Raw genomic sequence first — 22,419 nt, forward strand, 5'->3', positions numbered from 1 at the left:
GGAAATGTTTATGAAAAGATATTGTTGACAGTAAAGAATTCAGTGAAAATGATTAAATAGTGTTCAATGAAGTCAGCTGACGTTGATTTATTTACTTTTAAACCATACTTTTCATGTTTTAGACCCCTTCTTAATTCAAAGATAAATAAACAAATTTGTGTTACAAATACATCAGTGAAAGGTTAAGAGTTTCTCTGGTGAAATAAGAAAGCAGGAATATCAGTATTCAAATATTTCTTTAATCTCTTACTTTGCATATTGTGATTTAATATTCTTAAATATTAAAATGTCTTAACTCCAGATTTTGGCGTAAAACATTTTTTTTAAATGAGGTTTGGTCGTGTTATAAGCATTAGAGCACAAGAGCATGAGTTTTTGTTGCTAAACTATTTAAAAAAATGCTAAATCAAGTTGAGCCACACCATGAGAAAACCAACATAGTGCATTTGCGACCAGCATGGATCCAGACCAGCCTGTGCATTCGTGCAGTCTGGTCAGGATCCATGCTGTTTGCTAATGGTTTCTCTAATTGCAATAGGCTTTGAAAGCGAACAGCATGGATCCTGACCAGACTGCGCGGATGTGCAGGCTCAGGTCAGGATCCATGCTGGTCTCAAATGCACTACAGTCCAACCTGTACTAACGGTCACCTCCGTTTAGCGGTCATTTTATGACGCCCCCGACGGATTTTCCTCTATTTCATCACTATTCAGCGGCCACCTCCCGTCCGCGGCCAGCGGCCACCAAAATTGCCTCCCGACCGCCATATTTGACCCCTTTCAGCGGCCATGTTTCTTCGAAAACAAATTATGTTTAGGCGATGATTGCCGACGATACCCGATTTTTGAGAAACACGTGATTGCTTAGTCTCGCGTGACTTCACCACACAGACGCCAAAATGACATGAGCTTATCAATTAAAACTGATAATCAAAGGTGTGATCCCCTTTTTGTTCCGATCAAATGGCCAGTAATAATCGGCAATTAGCGTGTCACATCGTGTCAATTTTGTTGTTCACAGTTTGATCTCGGTTAAAGATAATACTCGATATCTAATTAGTAGCATACTATTTGTGATTCTTTATATTTCTTTCATCAAAACGTTATCAAATTTATTCGAAATTTATTGTGTTTGAAAGAAAATAAGTCACTCGATCTTTTACGGAACATAACGGCGATCTTAGATTTTAGCGTAGACAGTAAGCGCGGAGAGTAGCTTCCCTTATCAAAATGGCGAAAATTGTAAAGGCTGAACACCACTAAATCCAGCTGTTCTTTATTTCATATAAAATCCACTCACTTCATAACGGTGTTTCGACATTTTCTAGCATATCAGATTTTCAGAGACTTACATTCCCATAAAGAGCTAGATCGCTACTTTAGAAAAACAAAAAGAAAAGGGGGTGTTAACTTTTATATAAGAAAACTACAGTTCGTTAAATACAACCCGCTGAATTTACTACTTTTTGCTTCTTTCAATTTCTCTTTTCGTGACATTAAATTCTTACGCCGCCATTTTTATCTAGCATGCGATAGGAACATGCCGATTTCATTACAATGCAAAGTGATACATACTGAAGCGCGGTAGGGTAAAAGTAAGCACGTTGCTGCCGAGAAAATGCACAAGGAAAGGAAAAAAGATTAGTACTATTTATATTTGGACTACTTGTGACTAGACCTGCGGAGGCTTACATTCTATTTGGTAGTGGTCAGCCTATAAGAGAAAATTTTTGTCTGATTTTTCCATGAATTTGCATTCATTCTCAAGGTACACCTATTTCACAATGATTCTGCTTTGTTTTGGTGCAAAATATTGAGAAAATGTAGAGAAATAACCATTCATTACAGGTCACCCCCATCCCCAAAAATATGCAAAATTTAGCCCTGTGCAAGCAATATTTCAATTAATTTTACCTTATTCGTGGAATTTACATTTACCATCCATTTAATCGTTACGATGTTTGTCATTTTCATTCAGAAACATGCTAATTTCAATATTATTTAGACAAATGAAGTGCTAAAATGCGAGAAAAGACATTTACTAGGTCCTAAAACGAACCAAAATAGTACCACCTGGTCGAAAATTCGATCTAAATTCCAAAAACACAAGAAATTTAAGCGTTTTCAGCCATTTGTTACCGTTTTACATCATAAAGAATAGATTAATGGCATTTCCATTCATTTTCGAGGGCTTCAGAAAATAACATGTATTGCCCCTTATAGGCTGAACACCACTAAATCCAGCTGTTCTTTATTTCATATAAAATCCACTCACTTCATAACGGTGTTTCGACATTTTCTAGCATATCAGATTTTCAGAGACTTACATTCCCATAAAGAGCTAGATCGCTACTTTAGAAAAACAAAAAGAAAAGGGGGTGTTAACTTTTATATAAGAAAACTACAGTTCGTTAAATACAACCCGCTGAATTTACTACTTTTTGCTTCTTTCAATTTCTCTTTTCGTGACATTAAATTCTTACGCCGCCATTTTTATCTAGCATGCGATAGGAACATGCCGATTTCATTACAATGCAAAGTGATACATACTGAAGCGCGGTAGGGTAAAAGTAAGCACGTTGCTGCCGAGAAAATGCACAAGGAAAGGAAAAAAGATTAGTACTATTTATATTTGGACTACTTGTGACTAGACCTGCGGAGGCTTACATTCTATTTGGTAGTGGTCAGCCTATAAGAGAAAATTTTTGTCTGATTTTTCCATGAATTTGCATTCATTCTCAAGGTACACCTATTTCACAATGATTCTGCTTTGTTTTGGTGCAAAATATTGAGAAAATGTAGAGAAATAACCATTCATTACAGGTCACCCCCATCCCCAAAAATATGCAAAATTTAGCCCTGTGCAAGCAATATTTCAATTAATTTTACCTTATTCGTGGAATTTACATTTACCATCCATTTAATCGTTACGATGTTTGTCATTTTCATTCAGAAACATGCTAATTTCAATATTATTTAGACAAATGAAGTGCTAAAATGCGAGAAAAGACATTTACTAGGTCCTAAAACGAACCAAAATAGTACCACCTGGTCGAAAATTCGATCTAAATTCCAAAAACACAAGAAATTTAAGCGTTTTCAGCCATTTGTTACCGTTTTACATCATAAAGAATAGATTAATGGCATTTCCATTCATTTTCGAGGGCTTCAGAAAATAACATGTATTGCCCCTTATAGGCTGAACACCACTAAATCCAGCTGTTCTTTATTTCATATAAAATCCACTCACTTCATAACGGTGTTTCGACATTTTCTAGCATATCAGATTTTCAGAGACTTACATTCCCATAAAGAGCTAGATCGCTACTTTAGAAAAACAAAAAGAAAAGGGGGTGTTAACTTTTATATAAGAAAAACTACAGTTCGTTAAATACAACCCGCTGAATTTACTACTTTTCGCGTCTTTCAATATCTCTTTTCGTGACATTAAATTCTTACGCCGCCATTTTTATCTAGCATGCGATAGGAACATGCCGATTTCATTACAATGCAAAGTGATACATACTGAAGCGCGGTAGGGTAAAAGTAAGCACGTTGCTGCCGAGAAAATGCACAAGGAAAGGAAAAAAGATTAGTACTATTTATATTTGGACTACTTGTGACTAGACCTGCGGAGGCTTACATTCTATTTGGTAGTGGTCAGCCTATAAGAGAAAATTTTTGTCTGATTTTTCCATGAATTTGCATTCATTCTCAAGGTACACCTATTTCACAATGATTCTGCTTTGTTTTGGTGCAAAATATTGAGAAAATGTAGAGAAATAACCATTCATTACAGGTCACCCCCATCCCCAAAAATATGCAAAATTTAGCCCTGTGCAAGCAATATTTCAATTAATTTTACCTTATTCGTGGAATTTACATTTACCATCCATTTAATCGTTACGATGTTTGTCATTTTCATTCAGAAACATGCTAATTTCAATATTATTTAGACAAATGAAGTGCTAAAATGCGAGAAAAGACATTTACTAGGTCCTAAAACGAACCAAAATAGTACCACCTGTCGAAAATTCGATCTAAATTCCAAAAACACAAGAAATTTAAGCGTTTTCAGCCATTTGTTACCGTTTTACATCATAAAGAATAGATTAATGGCATTTCCATTCATTTTCGAGGGCTTCAGAAAATAACATGTATTGCCCCTTATAGGCTGAACACCACTAAATCCAGCTGTTCTTTATTTCATATAAAATCCACTCACTTCATAACGGTGTTTCGACATTTTCTAGCATATCAGATTTTCAGAGACTTACATTCCCATAAAGAGCTAGATCGCTACTTTAGAAAAACAAAAAGAAAAGGGGGTGTTAACTTTTATATAAGAAAACTACAGTTCGTTAAATACAACCCGCTGAATTTACTACTTTTTGCTTCTTTCAATTTCTCTTTTCGTGACATTAAATTCTTACGCCGCCATTTTTATCTAGCATGCGATAGGAACATGCCGATTTCATTACAATGCAAAGTGATACATACTGAAGCGCGGTAGGGTAAAAGTAAGCACGTTGCTGCCGAGAAAATGCACAAGGAAAGGAAAAAAGATTAGTACTATTTATATTTGGACTACTTGTGACTAGACCTGCGGAGGCTTACATTCTATTTGGTAGTGGTCAGCCTATAAGAGAAAATTTTTGTCTGATTTTTCCATGAATTTGCATTCATTCTCAAGGTACACCTATTTCACAATGATTCTGCTTTGTTTTGGTGCAAAATATTGAGAAAATGTAGAGAAATAACCATTCATTACAGGTCACCCCCATCCCCAAAAATATGCAAAATTTAGCCCTGTGCAAGCAATATTTCAATTAATTTTACCTTATTCGTGGAATTTACATTTACCATCCATTTAATCGTTACGATGTTTGTCATTTTCATTCAGAAACATGCTAATTTCAATATTATTTAGACAAATGAAGTGCTAAAATGCGAGAAAAGACATTTACTAGGTCCTAAAACGAACCAAAATAGTACCACCTGGTCGAAAATTCGATCTAAATTCCAAAAACACAAGAAATTTAAGCGTTTTCAGCCATTTGTTACCGTTTTACATCATAAAGAATAGATTAATGGCATTTCCATTCATTTTCGAGGGCTTCAGAAAATAACATGTATTGCCCCTTATAGGCTGAACACCACTAAATCCAGCTGTTCTTTATTTCATATAAAATCCACTCACTTCATAACGGTGTTTCGACATTTTCTAGCATATCAGATTTTCAGAGACTTACATTCCCATAAAGAGCTAGATCGCTACTTTAGAAAAACAAAAAGAAAAGGGGGTGTTAACTTTTATATAAGAAAACTACAGTTCGTTAAATACAACCCGCTGAATTTACTACTTTTTGCTTCTTTCAATTTCTCTTTTCGTGACATTAAATTCTTACGCCGCCATTTTTATCTAGCATGCGATAGGAACATGCCGATTTCATTACAATTCAAAGTGATACATACTGAAGCGCGGTAGGGTAAAAGTAAGCACGTTGCTGCCGAGAAAATGCACAAGGAAAGGAAAAAAGATTAGTACTATTTATATTTGGACTACTTGTGACTAGACCTGCGGAGGCTTACATTCTATTTGGTAGTGGTCAGCCTAAACAAACTTGTTTTGAAGTTGGAAAATTGTCTGTAACAGTTTTGTTGTTAAAAATCACGCTGGAGTTTTAGATTGCATAGTAGACAATTCGTATTGCGATGGAAAATGCACGTCAAGTTATCTTGGTAAAATAATAATAGAAACTAAACAAGAAATGGGCCTAAAGGCTAAACTGGTCGGAAGTCTGAAAAATACATATACTGGCTGCAACTCCGATCAGCGGTCACCTGTCTTCAGCGGCCAAATTGGCTGCTTCCCCTTGCTGGCTGCTTAAGACAGGTTGGACTGTATGTTGGTTTTCTCGTGGTGCGGCTCTTTTCTGAGTTGGGAATCAAACTTGGGTTGCCCAGCAGTAAAAACCTTCCTACTATTTTCACCAATACACCACAGCGGTTCCATTTGTTGCTACCAGCAGGCTAAAGGTTAATTTGTTACATAAAACATTTCATACATTAGAAATTTAACATTATGAAAATGTTTAACATTACATAAAAAGTTAATAGGCTAGTTATGTAGCAGAATTATTTTTCAGTATTAAGAAATGGGGTCAGCCTTTTGACTGTGTAACTTAGGTCAAAAAGAGAAACACTAACAAAAAAGTTTCAAGTATAAATTCACAATATTTTTTGTTCCGACATTATCTGATTATACAGTTATGCACTGGAGTTTAATCCATTTACAGTTTACATCTTTTGCCTTTAAGTGAGGTTGATATGAGATTTACTGACAAATTATGCCCCCTTTTGGACTTACAAAATCCTGGTTCAAGTTTTACATGCAAGCTACTCCAAAACTAATGCAGATATTGAATTGAAACTTCACATGTGTCTTCGGGTTTATGAAGCATTAGAGGTGGGCCGATGGTCTAGTGGTAACACGCTTGACTGTCAATCCAGAGGTCCGGAGTTCAAATCCCAGTCCAGGCACTGGAAATTTCTGAGATGCTCTTGAGTGTCTCCCACCTAACTAGAGGCCTGTACTGGTTCTTCCCAGGAAAGACGGCTTTGTGTGTATCGGTGCTATACACCGGGCACGTTAAAGAACCAGGCTATCTATTCGAAAAGAGCTAGGCTAAGTTAGCCGGACACGTCTGTATCTAAAAAGTTCTGTCTGTCTGTTCTGGGGGCTTTATCTCACTCTGTCTCTCTGGTCAGATTGCTCTGTGTTTGTACTAGTAGAGGATGATTTCACGCCCTGTGTGGCTGTAGTACATGTTTATCGTGAAAAAGGCGCTATATAAATCTGGTATAATAATAAAAATAATAAAACTAGCTGATAGCATCAAGTTCCATAACTCTGACATGCATTTTGGCCAAATTATGCCCCCTTTTGGACTAGAAAAATCCTGGTTAAGTTTTGTGTGCATGTACATATGGCTATCATTTAAAGGCATATAGCTTTGATACTTATTTTTCTTTTACTAGGTCAAAAACCAACCTCACTGGGTCAAGTCCCATAACTCTGACATGTATTGTGGTCAAATTCTGGTTAAAGTTTTGTCTGCAAGTTACTATCTGCAAAACAAATGCAGATATTAAATTTAAACTTAACATGTGTCTTCCGGGTTATAAAACTAATTGGTTGAATCAAGTCCCATAACTCTTGACATGCATTTTGGCCAGATCATGTCCCCTTTTGAACTTAAAACTTCTGATTAAAGTTTTGCATGCAAGTTACCATCTCCAAAACTAATGCAGATACTGGATTGAAACTCTATAGATATTTTTACATTTATGGTAATATTCCTGCTTCAGGGACAATGATTTGAATAGTTGAGCACTGGCTGTCTTATGGACAGTCTTGTTTCTAGTGTTGTGATCATAAATTGTGTACAAAGTCAAATTTTATGATGCAGGTTAAAACATAATAATAATTTTACTACAGTTTGTGGAAGCGAAGACATAGTTGTCCAAATGGCTATTCGGTGTATGTGCGTGAGTGTGTGCATCTGTGTGTGCATCCGTCCGGATTTGTTTGTCCGGACCATAACTTTGACATGCATGGAGCAATTTTGTTATATTTGGCATGAATGTTAACCTCAGTGAGACGGAGTTATATGTGCAAACCTCAGGTTCCTATGTCAAAGGTCAAGGTCACAGTTGGAGGTCAAAGGTCATGTCAGATCTTGTCCGGCCCATAACTTTGACGTGCATTGAGGTATCTTGTTTATATTTGGCGTGAATGTTAAACTCAATGAGACAAAGTGTCATGTGAAAACCTCAGGTTCCTATCTCAAAGGTCAAGGTCACAGTTAGGGGTCAGAGGGCGGGCTCGACATGTTGCCAGTAGGCATCTAGTCTTTTTTTAGCTTAACCATGACCATTTCAAATTTTGCACTTCAGTTAGGTAAAACAGGACATTGCTATTAATCAGAAATGGGGCTGAAGATATTAGATCCTAAAAATCAAGTTGGGAAAAACACTGAAAAGACAGGTTTTGGAGGGAAGGAGATTGGAAATTCTTTTACAGAAAATCAGTCCAAATCTTTACTCGCTGTTGCACCTTGAATTTGGATGTCTCAGAAATTCTGAAAGCTGTTAATGAATTATTGATGTCTTATGGAAAGTAAACATACTGCTTACATAAACTCTTATATCGATAGTGATATATTCTATGTTGACCACAACTGTTTGCTGCTATGGGTAATATTTCCACTGTCAAGGAGTGTTATGTAACAAAAACACTCTTCTCTATGACAAGCAATTGTTCAAATTATTCATGGCTTCAGTTTTGAATAGATTTGGAGTTAAGATTTCTGCTCGTTTTAATCAGTATTTTGTAAAATTAATTTGATACTTTAAAGATGGATTTGTACACACATGCATTAGCTGGTTAACTACAGCCACAACAGTAGTTGACAAACATGACTATTTACTTTACTATGGTATCTGTTTGAACAAGGATTAAGTAATAACTTCATAGACACTATTGAACCCCATGAATCGATATTTAATGGGAAATGGGAATTATTTCAATTGATTTTATATACAATGTAGTACAAGTTATGATTTAAAAGGTGAAAATTTAAATCTTAAATGAATATAAAATATTTTTACTTTTGTTCAGATTGAATGGTACAATAAAATAAAAATCTACTTTAGTAAATTGATAGAAAATGGGTACTTTTATGATCCAGTATTGGTCAGGTACTAAGGGAGAAAAATTACCCCTTATCATGCTGGACACAGTTGATTCTGCCTGATTTAACTGTTCGCCATTCAGTCATTATCTTTTTGGTATTCGCCCCATTTAACTGTTAATGCTACTGTCTAAATTGTGCGTCCCCCACCCCTTTCCTACTCCCCCCTCTTGTTAGCTACAGTTTCACTCATCAGAAAACAATTGTTACATATTTGAACCTTTAACCTGCTTGCTGCTAGTGATTCCCATTGACACCCATAAGATTTTGTCTGTTTAGCTCAGTATGGAGAGCACAGGTCTATATATCATAATATCACAGGGTTTGGAGTTCAATCCATGGGTGAGGCATATGCTTTCCATAATGATGTGATAAAAGGCATTGTTTCTGAAGTTATTTTTTCCACCACCTCTGCTTTGCTTGGAAAAGTTGGCAGTTACTTGCGAAAGACAGGTTTGTACTGGTACAGAATGCAGGAACTGTGGTTAAGTTAACTGCCCGCCATTACATAACTGATACACTGGTGAAAAACAGCACTTATCCCAAAATAAAAAAGTCTTGTATGCTTAAGGGGACGCATATTGCTACATTCACAGTTCATACAGCAATGCGGAAGGGGTGCATATTCAAGAAATCGATGGTGGGAAAATAAAAAACATATTCCTAAACTGATATAATACTGATGGACACCTGTAATATTCAGTACTTTGTGGATAAGGATGTGGTACTATGAATGTAATAGGAAAACAGAGGTCTTTGTGAAAGTACATTCCACACAAAATATTAAGCTTTTGTATAAGGAAAAAACAGGTTTTTTACAATAACAGTGTTCCAAATAATGTTGAAGGGATGAGATTTTCTTTCTAACACACCAGGTTTGCTTAAACATGTAAAAATTTAACGCCACGTCAGTTCAGCTCGGGATGGACGCCATATTTCTCATTGATAAAAAATGTAAACAAAAAAATCAGAGTGGGATTAGCATTGCAAGGGCATAACATGACATTCTACACAATGAATACCTTAGAACAGATGTCTAAGATGCTACACAGGTCAGGCGGGTTAAATGCATAATGGCGATCACTTGAAATTCATCTTGAAAAGGTGGTTAATTTTAGTTTGTTTACATGGTTTTTAATTTTCCCACGACTTCTCGGCGATTCACTGCAAATGTATTACTGCGCCGGACGAAAGGTAACTCTAATAAACAACGGGAGACAACTTAGGTGTCAGCACGTGTACGATTTTAAAAAAAAAACATGTCGATGATTATAATTTCTTATCAAATAATGAATCCTATTCAGATATTCGTCTTTAATATTAGAAAATTATTAATTTCTGTGGACATTTGTCAAAAAATATTACTTACATTGGACTACTTTGCGCATCAAACTGGTTTCCGCTTCAGTTGTGAGGCACTTCCGTTATACTTTTTGACAACAATAACAAAATATAAAATGAATCAATAGTCACTTATAAACCGACTGCTACTTAAATCAGTGTAAGTAAAGTTGTTGTTACAACATTATACATGTTCGTTACGTTATGAGATAAAGTTTATCTTGAACTGCATAATCCATTAATTACGTTTAGATGATATTGCATTTACAACTTATTTGACCCCATTTTTTTACGTGAATGACAGCATTCTCGTGCAACTCGTGCAAACAGAATTATGAAAAGTATGGTGGAGAATTCAAGGACAAATTATAAATGACATTAAAGTGAGGATAACTGTATATTCGTCCAGTTTTGATCATTGACATGCCTGCTGTGTATTAGTAACTTTTGTGAACAAGATTAGAATGTTACTTTTGCACATATACACATTGATTGGACCTCTCAACCAAATTTCATACCTTATTTTAGGGATTTTTAAGACAATACATTTTCAAAAGTTTGTTAAATGTGTTTTGATATTTAAGTGCATTGTAGTTCATGAATACCAAGTTAAAAATTAATAATGGCAACATTTCTAGGCCCTTATTGTAAGCCACTAGACTTCTGTAACGATAAATGTTTAATGTATTAAGGGGAATATACTCTTTTAGTTTTGGAATGTGGCATTCCTTGACCACCGTATCTTTTCTTATGCACTACTTTGTAAACAAACTAAATAATGTGTTTTAGCTTACATATGCGAAATGAAAAGCAATACAGTGACCATATTTCACATTCTTTCTTTAAATTAGAATCTGTAGGACATTGATAAATGTTTGGACAAGGTGAAGCACTATTATTTTCGCACCAAAAAGTCTTAATTGTTGACTTTGAATGTACACAAGAAGTCTTATGTAATTCAACAATAACTTTCTTGTTTCAGTTTTCTCATTTTTATTTTAGTGAGCAATCCTTTGTGTACTTATAACAGTTGAAACAGTATCCATTTCATGTACCAAAACCTTGTACTTTTTTGCAGGTAAATTTTATCATACCCCACCCACTTTTTTCTAATTTCAAAGTATGCGTCCCCTTAACTTGTCTTTATTATACCACACTAAAATGAGGTAAGAAAACTTGCCATAATTAATATTTTAGATTTTGAGGCCCACATGGTAGATGGGGAAACCCAATGTGTAGCCTCTGGAAAATAAGCCGTTACTTACTTACTTACTTACTTACTTACTTATTCTGCCTTTGCGACCAGTGCAGACCAAGATGAGCCTGCACATCCATGTAGGTTGATCATGGTCTGCACTGTTTGCTATTCAGTCAGTAAGTTGTTAGTGAACACCCCTTCGGATAATAAATGGTATTGCCCAAATTGAGTGATGGACCGGTCCATTTAAAAAATTGAGCAATATATAGGATATAGTACTGGTATTGTAAGCAGTACAGTAGGTGAAGTATTCTGCATGTGTTGAATCTTGTCACCTGAGGAGGCTATTAATAATAGATATCAGTGGATGACAATTTCCATTAGGTCTTCTTTTATCTAATGTCAATATAATAAATGAAAGTCTTATAATGCAGACATAGATCCACAGTAAATTCAATGAAATCTTTTATCTTCCGACTAAGTGATTTTGTATACTTCACTGTAAGATATCTTGATGCTCTCGTATTACAAAACTTGAAATATATATTGCAGTTGGTTGCCAGAATCAAATAAGGTATGCATGCCATGGCGACAATTCATGATTTGTAAGTTGTCACTGGCTTTCTGTTTCATTTAAGCATGGATTGATAATGTACAAAGTCATCTGTGAAGTTGTCTGCAGTTCAGTGGGCAAATACCAGTGATTTAAATTCGTTGAATTTAATATTCATATAAAACAACATAAATTAAATTTAACATGATCAGAAAATAGTAAATTCACATAGGAGAAGAGTGTTAAAGGACAAGTATTGAAGGAACGAGATTTGTGTGTAATTATACCGAGATTATGAGATTAGGTGTCTTCTATTATATCAGTCTTGGCAGGAGTGGAATTAAACCGTTACACAAAATCTTATAATATCTTATAATATATTGCTGACAGAAACCTCTTTGAGTCGATCAACTGATCAAATAAATATTTTACATTCAGATAAACCAATTCTATCCATTTACAGTGAATTTGTACAATTTTGTACTTTTCTGTGGTATTTACAATTGTTAATGGAGTTTCTATATTTGGATATGGCTGGATAGAATTTGATTTAAGGGGAATTATTTTTTTATTTTATTATGCGTGCAGTTTTAAGCTTGGTGAACACCTACCCACTTTCTGTAATAAGTACTATAGTACTGTATCGTTCCTTGTAAGAGCATCAGAAGGGTTCATCTTTGTGCATCATCTGTGGTTTCATTGAACAAAGAAGGGAGGTCTTTTTCCAAATTGGGGAAATGTCATTAAATTGGGAAAAAAATTGAATCTTTCCATAATCTATTTAAAAAAGGAGATAATTTTTGGATATTTTTGGAACAACATTTTAATAACTGTTTTAGTAATGTAAAAACTCATGAAAGCTTGCAATAGTTGTAAATCAGTAAAAACTCTCAAAACTAACAAATTATTTGGAATTCTTAGCTTAGACTTACACAGTCTGTTGAGATTAAACATTTCCCATTCTATTTAAAAAATTGTGTTAACAGGCCCATTACAAAAATCCTCTTTCTGTGCCCCCACTCCTTTACTGTGGCTTATCTCAGTTAAGAGTTGGAGGTAAGAGATATTGTAAATTTTTTCAGAAAATGCTATTAGAGAGGATTTATTTTATGTGATTTAGTGACTCTAATGACTGATGCCAGTCTATTCTTAGCTCAGAATAGGGGAAAACATATTTTTTGTCCTTCGGAATGCCTCCTTTTACTTGAAGTAGCTTTATTGGGGGGAAAAACCAACATTTTAATATTGGAACTATGTAAAGAAATATTATATGGACATGCTATTGATTTGAATATAACCTTAGGACGGCCAGCACATACAGTATTTATGCAATCTCGCCAGGCATAATGTATGTTTTTGACAACACAGAAAATGACGTCACTCGACCTTCAGCTATTTCCGGAAGTAAATAAAATGAAAGTAGAAATGCTAAACTTGCAAATGAAAGCCGAATTTTGATTCGTAGATAGTCAGGGGTCACCCCGTCTAAATGTATGCATGTGGACTTTTTTTTTTTTTTTTTTTTTTTTTTTGCTATTGGGGAGCCAATTTTCAGCACTTTATTACGAATTGAAATTACCTGGGCTTTAGTACAGCATGTCAACTTTTAATCTATGAAAAAATATTTGATCTCTGGATAAACACAAATCCCACAGGGGTACGTAACGGACCAAGGGTACATTGATAATTTTGGAACATCATCAAATCGCTCAAAATGTCATTTTTGATGTTGTCTGAGAGTGTCAGTATATGCCTCAGATGTAAGATATAACCGTATTTGAGAGCTGCAGACCTAGACATTTCAGAAATATTTTCAAAATAAGTTTCGTGTAATAAATGTTGTTTTTACGGAAGCGTGAAAGGGCCATCAGACACTAATACGTATTAGTACGTTAAGGCTGCGGAAAGGATATACAGATTTCCTAAAATGCATTTTAGTTTAGCCATTTTTGTCTCAAATGTCAGTTTTCGTACAGACGTGTTAAAAAATGTCGAAAAAGCACTGATTTTTAGATAAAAAAATGATTTCTCTAATAACCTTAGGACGGCCAGCACATATTTATGCAATCTCGCCAAGCATATGTATGTTTTTGACAACACAGAAAATGACATCACTCGACCTTCAGCTATTTCCGGAAGTAAATAAAATGAAAGTAGAAATGCTAAACTTGCAAACGAAAGCCGCATTTTGATTCGTAGATAGTCAGGGGTCACGCGCAGGGGTCACCCCGTCTAAATGTATGCGAGTGGAGTCTTTTTCAGAAACATTTTCAAAATAAGTTTCGTGTAATAAATGTTGTTTCTACGGAAGCGTGAAAGGGCCATCAGGCTAATACGTATTAGTACGTTAAGGCTGCGGAAAGGATATAGTTTACCTTTTAGCTCAACTGAGTACAAGGTGCTTAATATTACAGTGAGCCAACATGATCTGTAGGGTGTTTGTTGTCATTTGTAATTTAACAGTTGACTCCCTGCTGGTCAAAATTTTGGTCTGACCATAATGAGACTCACTCAAAATGTTTTCCTCCAGAAAATCTATGTCAGGTTTGGACCTAAGCCATCTTGGGTCGAAAACTAGCCCACTTTAATGTAGGTCTGTATCAACACTCTGGAAGAGAAACTGGTCAGGCTTGTCTTTATGAAATCTGTCACTCTTAAAATTGGGTCATCTTGGGTCAAAAATTATGTCACTAGTTCATATCATTACCTCCCACAATTGAGCCAGAGGTGAAAGAGGAATTATTACCCAGATAATATGCCATATAAGGCTGTCACTGGTGACCATTTATTTTCTGTCAATGTAGTATGAGATGTGCAAAGTATTGAAACAAAAGCAATCAATGCACATATATCAAGAATATATTGATATCGTTTCTGTCACTGATTGTCCTGTACTTTTACTACTCCAGCAAAATAATTTAAATGACAGCATGTTTATATTATTGTTTGATTGTTACGGTTCTCATGCATCAAAAAGGTTGTCAATGATAGAAGTTAATTGCATACTGTAATCATATACAAAAATATTTTCTGTATTGAAACATTTTAATGATTCAGAAGAAAAATCATAATTATCAAACATGTTAGCGTTTGAGTTATCGTGCGGGATTTATATATTAGGGTGCTAAACACTCTGTAATAGGCTGCCATGTAAACCACAAAAAGAACACAATTGAAAGCTCTGCGTGTGGCACTTTCTAACATTACTCACCTTGGGCTGTTTACTTTCAGTTATGATTCATGATAAAAAGGTATCAAGCAGAGTTTTCTACTTAAATAGATTTCTTTGCTTATAATCTTTATATCTATCAAATGTATGCACATGTTTCTGGATATCAGTATGACCTTAGCTCTGTGTGACTTTAAAAATGTTAAAATATTTAACACAGAAATTTCAGTAAAAAATAGTTTGATTGAAAGAGAAATCTCTTAACCTTTAGCCTGCTGGCGGCAAGTGATTCTGCCTTTGCGACCAGTGCAGACCAAGATCAGCCTGCACATCCGTGCAGTCTGATCATGGTCTGCACTGTTCGCTATTCAGTTAGTAAATTTTCAGTGAACACCCCTTTGAATAATAAATGGTATTACCCAAATTGAATGATGGACCAATCCATTTTAGATATTTAGCAGGCTAAGGGTTAAAAGGGAAAATTGAGCACCTGCACAATGTTTAATTTAACAGAACTGATTTAGGCAGCTGAGAAACTGAAAAAATTAATAGCTCAGTTTTTTCCCAAAATCTGTTTTGTTTTCGTAGGGAAACTGGTCTGTATCTTCTGCCTGAGTCCTTCTTCTGTTCTTTGGTTTGACTGTTGATCAGAAAAGTAGTGTCTAACAAACTGTACAGAGATGTGTTCATCCCTCTATAGTTCAGTTCATTAATGTACATGTAGCTTCTTATATAATGTTAACTTAACAAAGAAAACCTGAGTTCAGATATTAAGATATGTAAAATCAGGAACAAATATATGCTTTAAGTATTTCCATTTTATTTAGATATTTTTTTGTGTATTCTGTAGGTGAGAGTGCTGATTGAAGAAGGGAGACAACTGGTGTAGTAATATTAAAATGGCTCAGAAGTATTTAATGGCCTTGGATTATGTGGACCTTCATGCCAACTTGGTGCTCAAGAAACATGCAAAGGTAAGCAGAAAGGCAATTTGAAATTTTGTCCACTTTGTTAAAATGAAAGTCCCCTTCTAGCTCTGTTCTCTGCCTCATGATCTGGTAAAGTACAATCATTATGATAATGTCTAGACAGTACTAAAACTTAAAAACAAAACCCACATTTTTTGTCTTCACGCAAAGTTTTTAAAAGGATCGTCAGTGTAAAAAATATTAATTAATTTCTGTTTTACGAGTAGGCTACCGCTCAATAAATTTTAATTGTTGTTGGGTTTACAGAATTGATTAACTTAGAGGATATTGAAAGAACATTAATGTACTTAATTGTTTCCTAGTGATATGATTTATATTCTCTCAATATTGATTTGATACAATTTTTGCAGCAATCTAATGTTGAATTTAAAAGCCAAGCTGGTCAGGTAAAATTGTACACTCAGTTGCACTGTATTATGAATGCATTTTTCATTTTCTCTCTTTGACGGAGCTGTGAAATTTCAGTCATGTCCTGCCTATAGCAGGAGTTTCATTAGTTATTTAAGTAGAAGGTGGAAGTTGCAGAATTACAAGATAGGGATCTGGTGGTCCTTCCAATTAGAACTTTTTTTTTGGAAGCAACCACTATAGTATGGGGAAATCTTGGGACCCTGCCCTTTCAACTCTCGGCCCTTAACTTAATGAAAAACCTGCACTAGGATTTGAAATTTTTCTAGGTGCCTTTTTTGCTTTTTATATGCCCCAAGGGACTTATTATGTTATACCCCTGGTGTCCTGTCTGTCTGTCTGTTTGCCTGTTAGCAATTTTATGTCCGCTCTGTAACTCTTGAACCCCTTGAAGGATTTCAGAGAAACTTGACACAAATGTTCACCACATCAGGACGACATGCAGAGTACCTGTTCTGGATGGCTTGCTTTAAGGTCAAGGTCACATTTTGGGGTCAAAGGAATATGAGTGTGTTTTGTGTCCACTCTGTAACTCTTGATCCCCTCGAAGGATTTCAAAGAAACTTGGCACAAATGTTTACCACATCGAGACAACTTGCAGAGCACATGTTCTGGATGGCTCACTTCAAGGTCATTGTCACACTTAGGGGTCAAAGGTCATCGCTGTTTTACTTTAAAACCCCTTGAAGGATTTCAAAGAAACTTGACACAAATGTTCACCATGTCAAGACGATGTGCAGAGCACATATTCTGGATGGCTAGATACAAGGTCAGGGTCACACTTAGAGGTCAAAGGTCATACCTTTGGGTGTATATTGCTCCACATTGCAGTGCTCTTGTTAAAATGTGATAGATTTACATGTATCCATCAAGGAAATACTGTTTGGTGAACTTCTCAGTCATTATTTCTCAGAACTGGCTTACTCTTTAGTTTTATCGTTGATCACACATGATATGTACATCTTTGTAATAATGTAAAGATCTGATTCCTAGAGTTAGGGCACTTTGTTACTATTCAGCATCCGTCTGGTAAGAGGACCTAACCTCTAGTGATGGTTCAAAGTTCCGCAGGTGATTTTAACTTAAAAAAGAGCTTTAAAAAAAGAAACCTTAAAAGTCACGAACTGCTTGATGGATGCTTACCAGTCGTGGTCAGAAGCATCCTTTGATAGGCATTTCTCTTATTTCCGTAATTTGTGAAAATGGTTCCTATTGATTGCACTTAGGGGCAGCCAGGGGTAGAAATAGAGCGTCTTCTCATGAATCCCTTGATGCTCACCAAACTTGGTCAGATGTTTTCTTGCATGACATTTGTGTTTGTTCCGATGTTTCCTCTTGAATCGCACTGAAGAGGGACTTTAGGATCTTCATGTCCCTCTTGTTTTTTTTGTTCTTCCTATTCTAGATTAATGTCAATAGCATCTTGGTTAAAACAATGACCTGACCCATTTACTCTGTTATCATTAACTATTGACAAAATGAGCCAACATAGATAGCAGTGAGAAGATTGTTCTTTTGAGATCACTTAGCTGGCCTGACTCTGTATTGTTATCAATTACAATTGTCTTTATCAAGTGCTTTATGAACTGCTTATCTTTTTTTATCTGATTGATTTCCAATCCTGAGTGATTTTTAAGTCATTTTGTGACATACTATGTGTGGAACAATGTCAGTTTATGCACAGTGTTTTTCTTTCTGAGCTGGCACTTTGCAAACTTTTTTTTGGTGAAAGTATTACATTATAATTGTTTTTTATGTGCAGAATAATTTATTGGTAGGCTTAACCTTTTTGTAGTTCAGCTAAAAAGTTGAGACAGTGGTCAGGTAAGGTTTGATAAAATATCATGTGTCTTGAAATTATTAAGTTATTTAAGAAATAATAAGTCCCCAAACGTGGTTTATCGTAGAATAACCAGAGTTTTGAGTTCTTATGCATGAGAATATATTGTTTTGCATAAGAACGAAAAACTCGGGTTATTCTAGGATAAATCACACTTGGGAACTTATTATTTCGATTCTAACATGACATACTAGTATCAACAGTGTTAGATAAATTGGTAACTACTTTTTACAACCGTGCTACGCACCTGGATTGGATGACGTCATTGCACGCAAGTGGTTTATTGCAGAATAACTCGAGATAGATTTTGCTCTACATGTATGTAGGTTATTTGCTGGTAGTGTTAGAATAGAGGGTGTTGCTATATTCTGTTACTGGAACAGACTCGATCAGTGGACCAACTCTTAGTAAAAAGTTTATGTAAATGTGCTTGAAAAAAATGTTTTATTTGTAAAATAGTATTTCTGGAAATATGTCTGAGAAGATCGAAGTACTTGTTCCTGAACTGATTAACAGGCTAGATAGTAAGAGTCTGGATTCACAAGCTAGATAGTGAGAGCCTGCATCCACATGCAAGACAGTGAGATCCTGCATTTACATGCTAACAGTGAGAGCCTTGAATCACAAGCTAGACAGTGAAAGCCTTGAATCACAAGCTAGACAGTGAGAGCATTGACTCACAGACTAGATAGTGAGAACCTTCATTCACAGACTATACAGCGAGAGCCTGGATTCACAGGCTAAACAGAGATCTTTCATTCACAGGCTAGATAGTAATAGCCTGGGTTCACATGCTAAACAGAGAGATCCTTCATTCCCTGGCTAGATAGTAAGGACCTGGATTTACAAGCTAAACAGTGAGATCATTCATTTACATGCTATAAAGTGAGAACCTGGATTCACAGGATAAACAGAGAGATCCTTCATTCCCTGGCTAGATAGTGAGAACCTGGATTTACAAGCTAAACAGTGAGATCATTCATTTACATGCTATACAGTGAGAACCTGGATTCACAGGATAAACAGAGAGATCCTTCATTCCCTGGCTAGATAGTGAGAACCTGGATTTACAAGCTAAACAGTGAGATCATTCATTTACATGCTATACAGTGAGAACCTGGATTCACAGGATAAACAGAGAGATCCTTCATTCACAGGCTAGATAGTGAAAGCCTGGATTCACAGGCTTAATAGTGAGATCATTCGTTCACAGGATAAACAGAGAGATCCTTCATTCACAGGCTAGGTAGTGAAAGCCTGGATTCACAGGCTTAATAGTGAGATCATTCGTTCACAGGATAAACAGAGAGATCCTTCATTCACGGCTAGGTAGTGAAAGCCTGGATTCACAGGCTTAATAGTGAGATCATTCATTCACAGGCTAAACAGGAGACCTTCATTCACAGGTAATCAGTGAGACTTGGATTTGCAAGCTAGATAGTGAGAGCCTGGATTCACAGGCTTAATAGTGAGATCATTCATTCACAGGCTAAACAGAGATATCCTTCATTCACATGCTAGGTAGTGAAAGCCTGGATTCACAGGCTTAATAGTGGGATCATTCATTCACAGGATAAACAGAGAGATCCTTCATTCACAGGCTAAATAGTGAAAGCCTGGATTCACAGGCTTAATAGTGAGATCATTCATTCACAGGCTAAACAGAGAGACCCTTCATTCACAGGCTAGATAGTGAGCACTTGGATTTGCAAGCTAGATAGTGAGAGCCTGGATTCACAGGCTTAATAGTGAGATCATTCATTCACAGGCTAAACAGAGATATCCTTCATTCACATGCTAGGTAGTGAAAGCCTGGATTCACAGGCTTAATAGTGGGATCATTCATTCACAGGATAAACAGAGAGATCCTTCATTCACAGGCTAAATAGTGAAAGCCTGGATTCACAGGCTTAATAGTGAGATCATTCATTCACAGGCTAAACAGAGAGATCCTTCATTCACAGGCTAGATAGTGAGCACTTGGATTTGCAAGTTAGATAGTGAGAGCCTGGATTCACAGGCTAAACAGTGAGAGCTTTCATTCACAAGCTAGATAGTAAGATCCTGGATTTACAGGCTAAACATTCAGAGCTTTCATTCACAAGCTAGATAGTGAGAGCCTGGATTCACAGGCTAAACAGTCAGAGCTTTCATTCACAAGCTAGATAGTGAGAGCCTGGATTCACAGGCTAAACAGTCAGAGCTTTCATTCACAAGCTAGATAGTAAGAGCCTGGATTTACAGGCTAAACATTCAGAGCTTTCATTCACAAGCTAGATAGTGAGAGCCTGGATTCACAGGCTAAACATTCAGAGCTTTCATTCAAAAGCTAGATATTGAGAGCCTGGATTCACAAGTTAGATAGTGAGAGCCTGGATTGAAAGGCTAAACAGTGAATTCACAGGCTGGATAGTGAGGGCCTGGATTCACAAGCTAGATTGTGAGAGCCTGCATGGGTTCACAAGCTAAACAGGGAGAGCCTCTGTTCATAGGCTAAATAGTGCAAGCTTTGACTCTATATTGATTGACAATGAGGGCTTGCATTCACAGGTTAATCATTGGGAGTCTTGACTCACAGGCAAGACAGTGAGAGCCTGGACACAAAGGATAGACAGTGAGTCTTCATTCACAGGCTAGGTAGTAAGAGCCTGCACTCACATCTACACAGTGAGAGATTTGACTCCCAGGCTAGACAGTGAGAGATTGGACTCCCAGGCTAGACAGTGAGAGATTTGACTCACAGGCTAGGCAGCGAGATCCTAGATTCACAGGCAAGACTCTGAGAGTCTGCAGTTGTAGGCTATTAAATGGTGAGAGAAGATACAGATATTTCATTCAAGAAGATAATTGAAGGTGAAACAATAAATGTTTTATGGGTTTTCATTAATCAGGCTTGCAAAGCTGGTAAAACATTAAATTCTTTTTTCATTAATTTTGCTAATGTAAAGAGTGTTAAACTAAGCTGTTCCTTTTAATAAATCAAGGAAAAAAGGTTTAATTTAGACACAATCTATGCTCAGTTTAATCCAAATTTAATCCAAAAAGATAAATTGACTAAATTTAAATATTCTTTTACATTCAAATGAAGAGAGGGCATGTAGTTGAAGAATTAGGTATCCAAAAGGAAAAGCCAATATTTTGGCAGATTAATATCTCACAATTGAATCCAACTGATTTATAGTTGTTTAACATACTTCACTTCAAAGTATATTCTTAACATTTAATGAAACACTCATCAGGGGAAAACGGTTGTACAAATATTATTGTGGTATCTCTTTGAATGTTTTTAAATATTTTGCCTGATAATTGAAGGAATTTTGGAATTGTAAATGTTTGGCTTATAGTCAAGGTTTGTTTCAGTTGTGTATTTTACGAAAATTTTTTTATCAAGTAACAGTTAATTTTATAGTTTATCAGAATAAAAAAAGGGATTGATTCAGGGATGATGTTGTTTGTCCTTTTTTAAGAAGCATTTTAGCAAATTTTTTCTGTTAAAATTTTATAATGTATCGGAGGTAAAAATATTACAGCAGTTCTCCAGTAGTTGTAAATGTTCTTTCATGTTGCTTGATATCTGTTAACTTGAAAGTAGACGAGAGCTCTGTAAAATGGATACCACTTTACAGTCTCTATTCAGGCTTTAAACTTTCTTAGGACATACTGGCTTTAACAGTGTCCTTACACCTAAAGATATTTCAAGCACATATGGGCACTGTGACCTTTTGCAAGTCAGCTGAGTAATCACATTGAAAAAGAAAAATAACCTTTTTTTTGCTGTTTTTTAAATCTAAAGTAATGTGTGTGTGGTTTTTTTTCGTAGAAACTAATTAGCTGGTTCACTATGGGTAAAAAATTTATCAAGTGGTATAATGGTACCATGTAAATATATTTATTTAAATTTTATCAATGTGTTAATAAGAAATAGATAAAGCGAAGAACTAACTCCAGAAATATACTTTTTACTTCAAAACTAACATGTTTCGTCCATTGGACTTCATCAGAGTATAATAACAAAATAGTATGACGTCACAGGAAAGTATGACGTCAATGACGACGTCAAAAGACGTTACCCATTTTGGCGTAATATTCACATATAGTATAGGATCAAAAATAGATACTTATTCCCTGCAAAAATTGCAAAGCAAAAATAATATTAATACAGGCAA

The 22,419-nt window shown here is 35.7% G+C and overlaps 1 protein-coding gene across 6 annotated transcripts in view; it reads left to right on the top strand.

Annotated features, from left to right (window-relative positions):
• Nucleotides 1-22,419, top strand: part of LOC123524535 (uncharacterized) — a 49,402-nt gene that overhangs the window by 9,669 nt on the left and 17,314 nt on the right. For 3 of the 6 annotated variants that reach the window (XM_045302790.2, XM_045302789.2, XM_045302796.2), the window contains exons 2-3: nt 15,867-15,990; nt 16,356-16,391. In XM_045302790.2, the coding sequence (XP_045158725.2) occupies nt 15,916-15,990; nt 16,356-16,391 (111 nt within the window). In that variant the 5' untranslated portion in view covers nt 15,867-15,915. The remainder of the gene's footprint in view (nt 1-15,866; nt 15,991-16,355; nt 16,392-22,419) is intronic. The other 3 variants (XM_045302792.2, XM_045302797.2, XM_045302793.2) reach the window with 1 other exon arrangement.

Source organism: Mercenaria mercenaria, chromosome 3 (assembly GCF_021730395.1).
Source record: "Mercenaria mercenaria strain notata chromosome 3, MADL_Memer_1, whole genome shotgun sequence".
Lineage (NCBI taxonomy): Eukaryota > Metazoa > Mollusca > Bivalvia > Venerida > Veneridae > Mercenaria > Mercenaria mercenaria.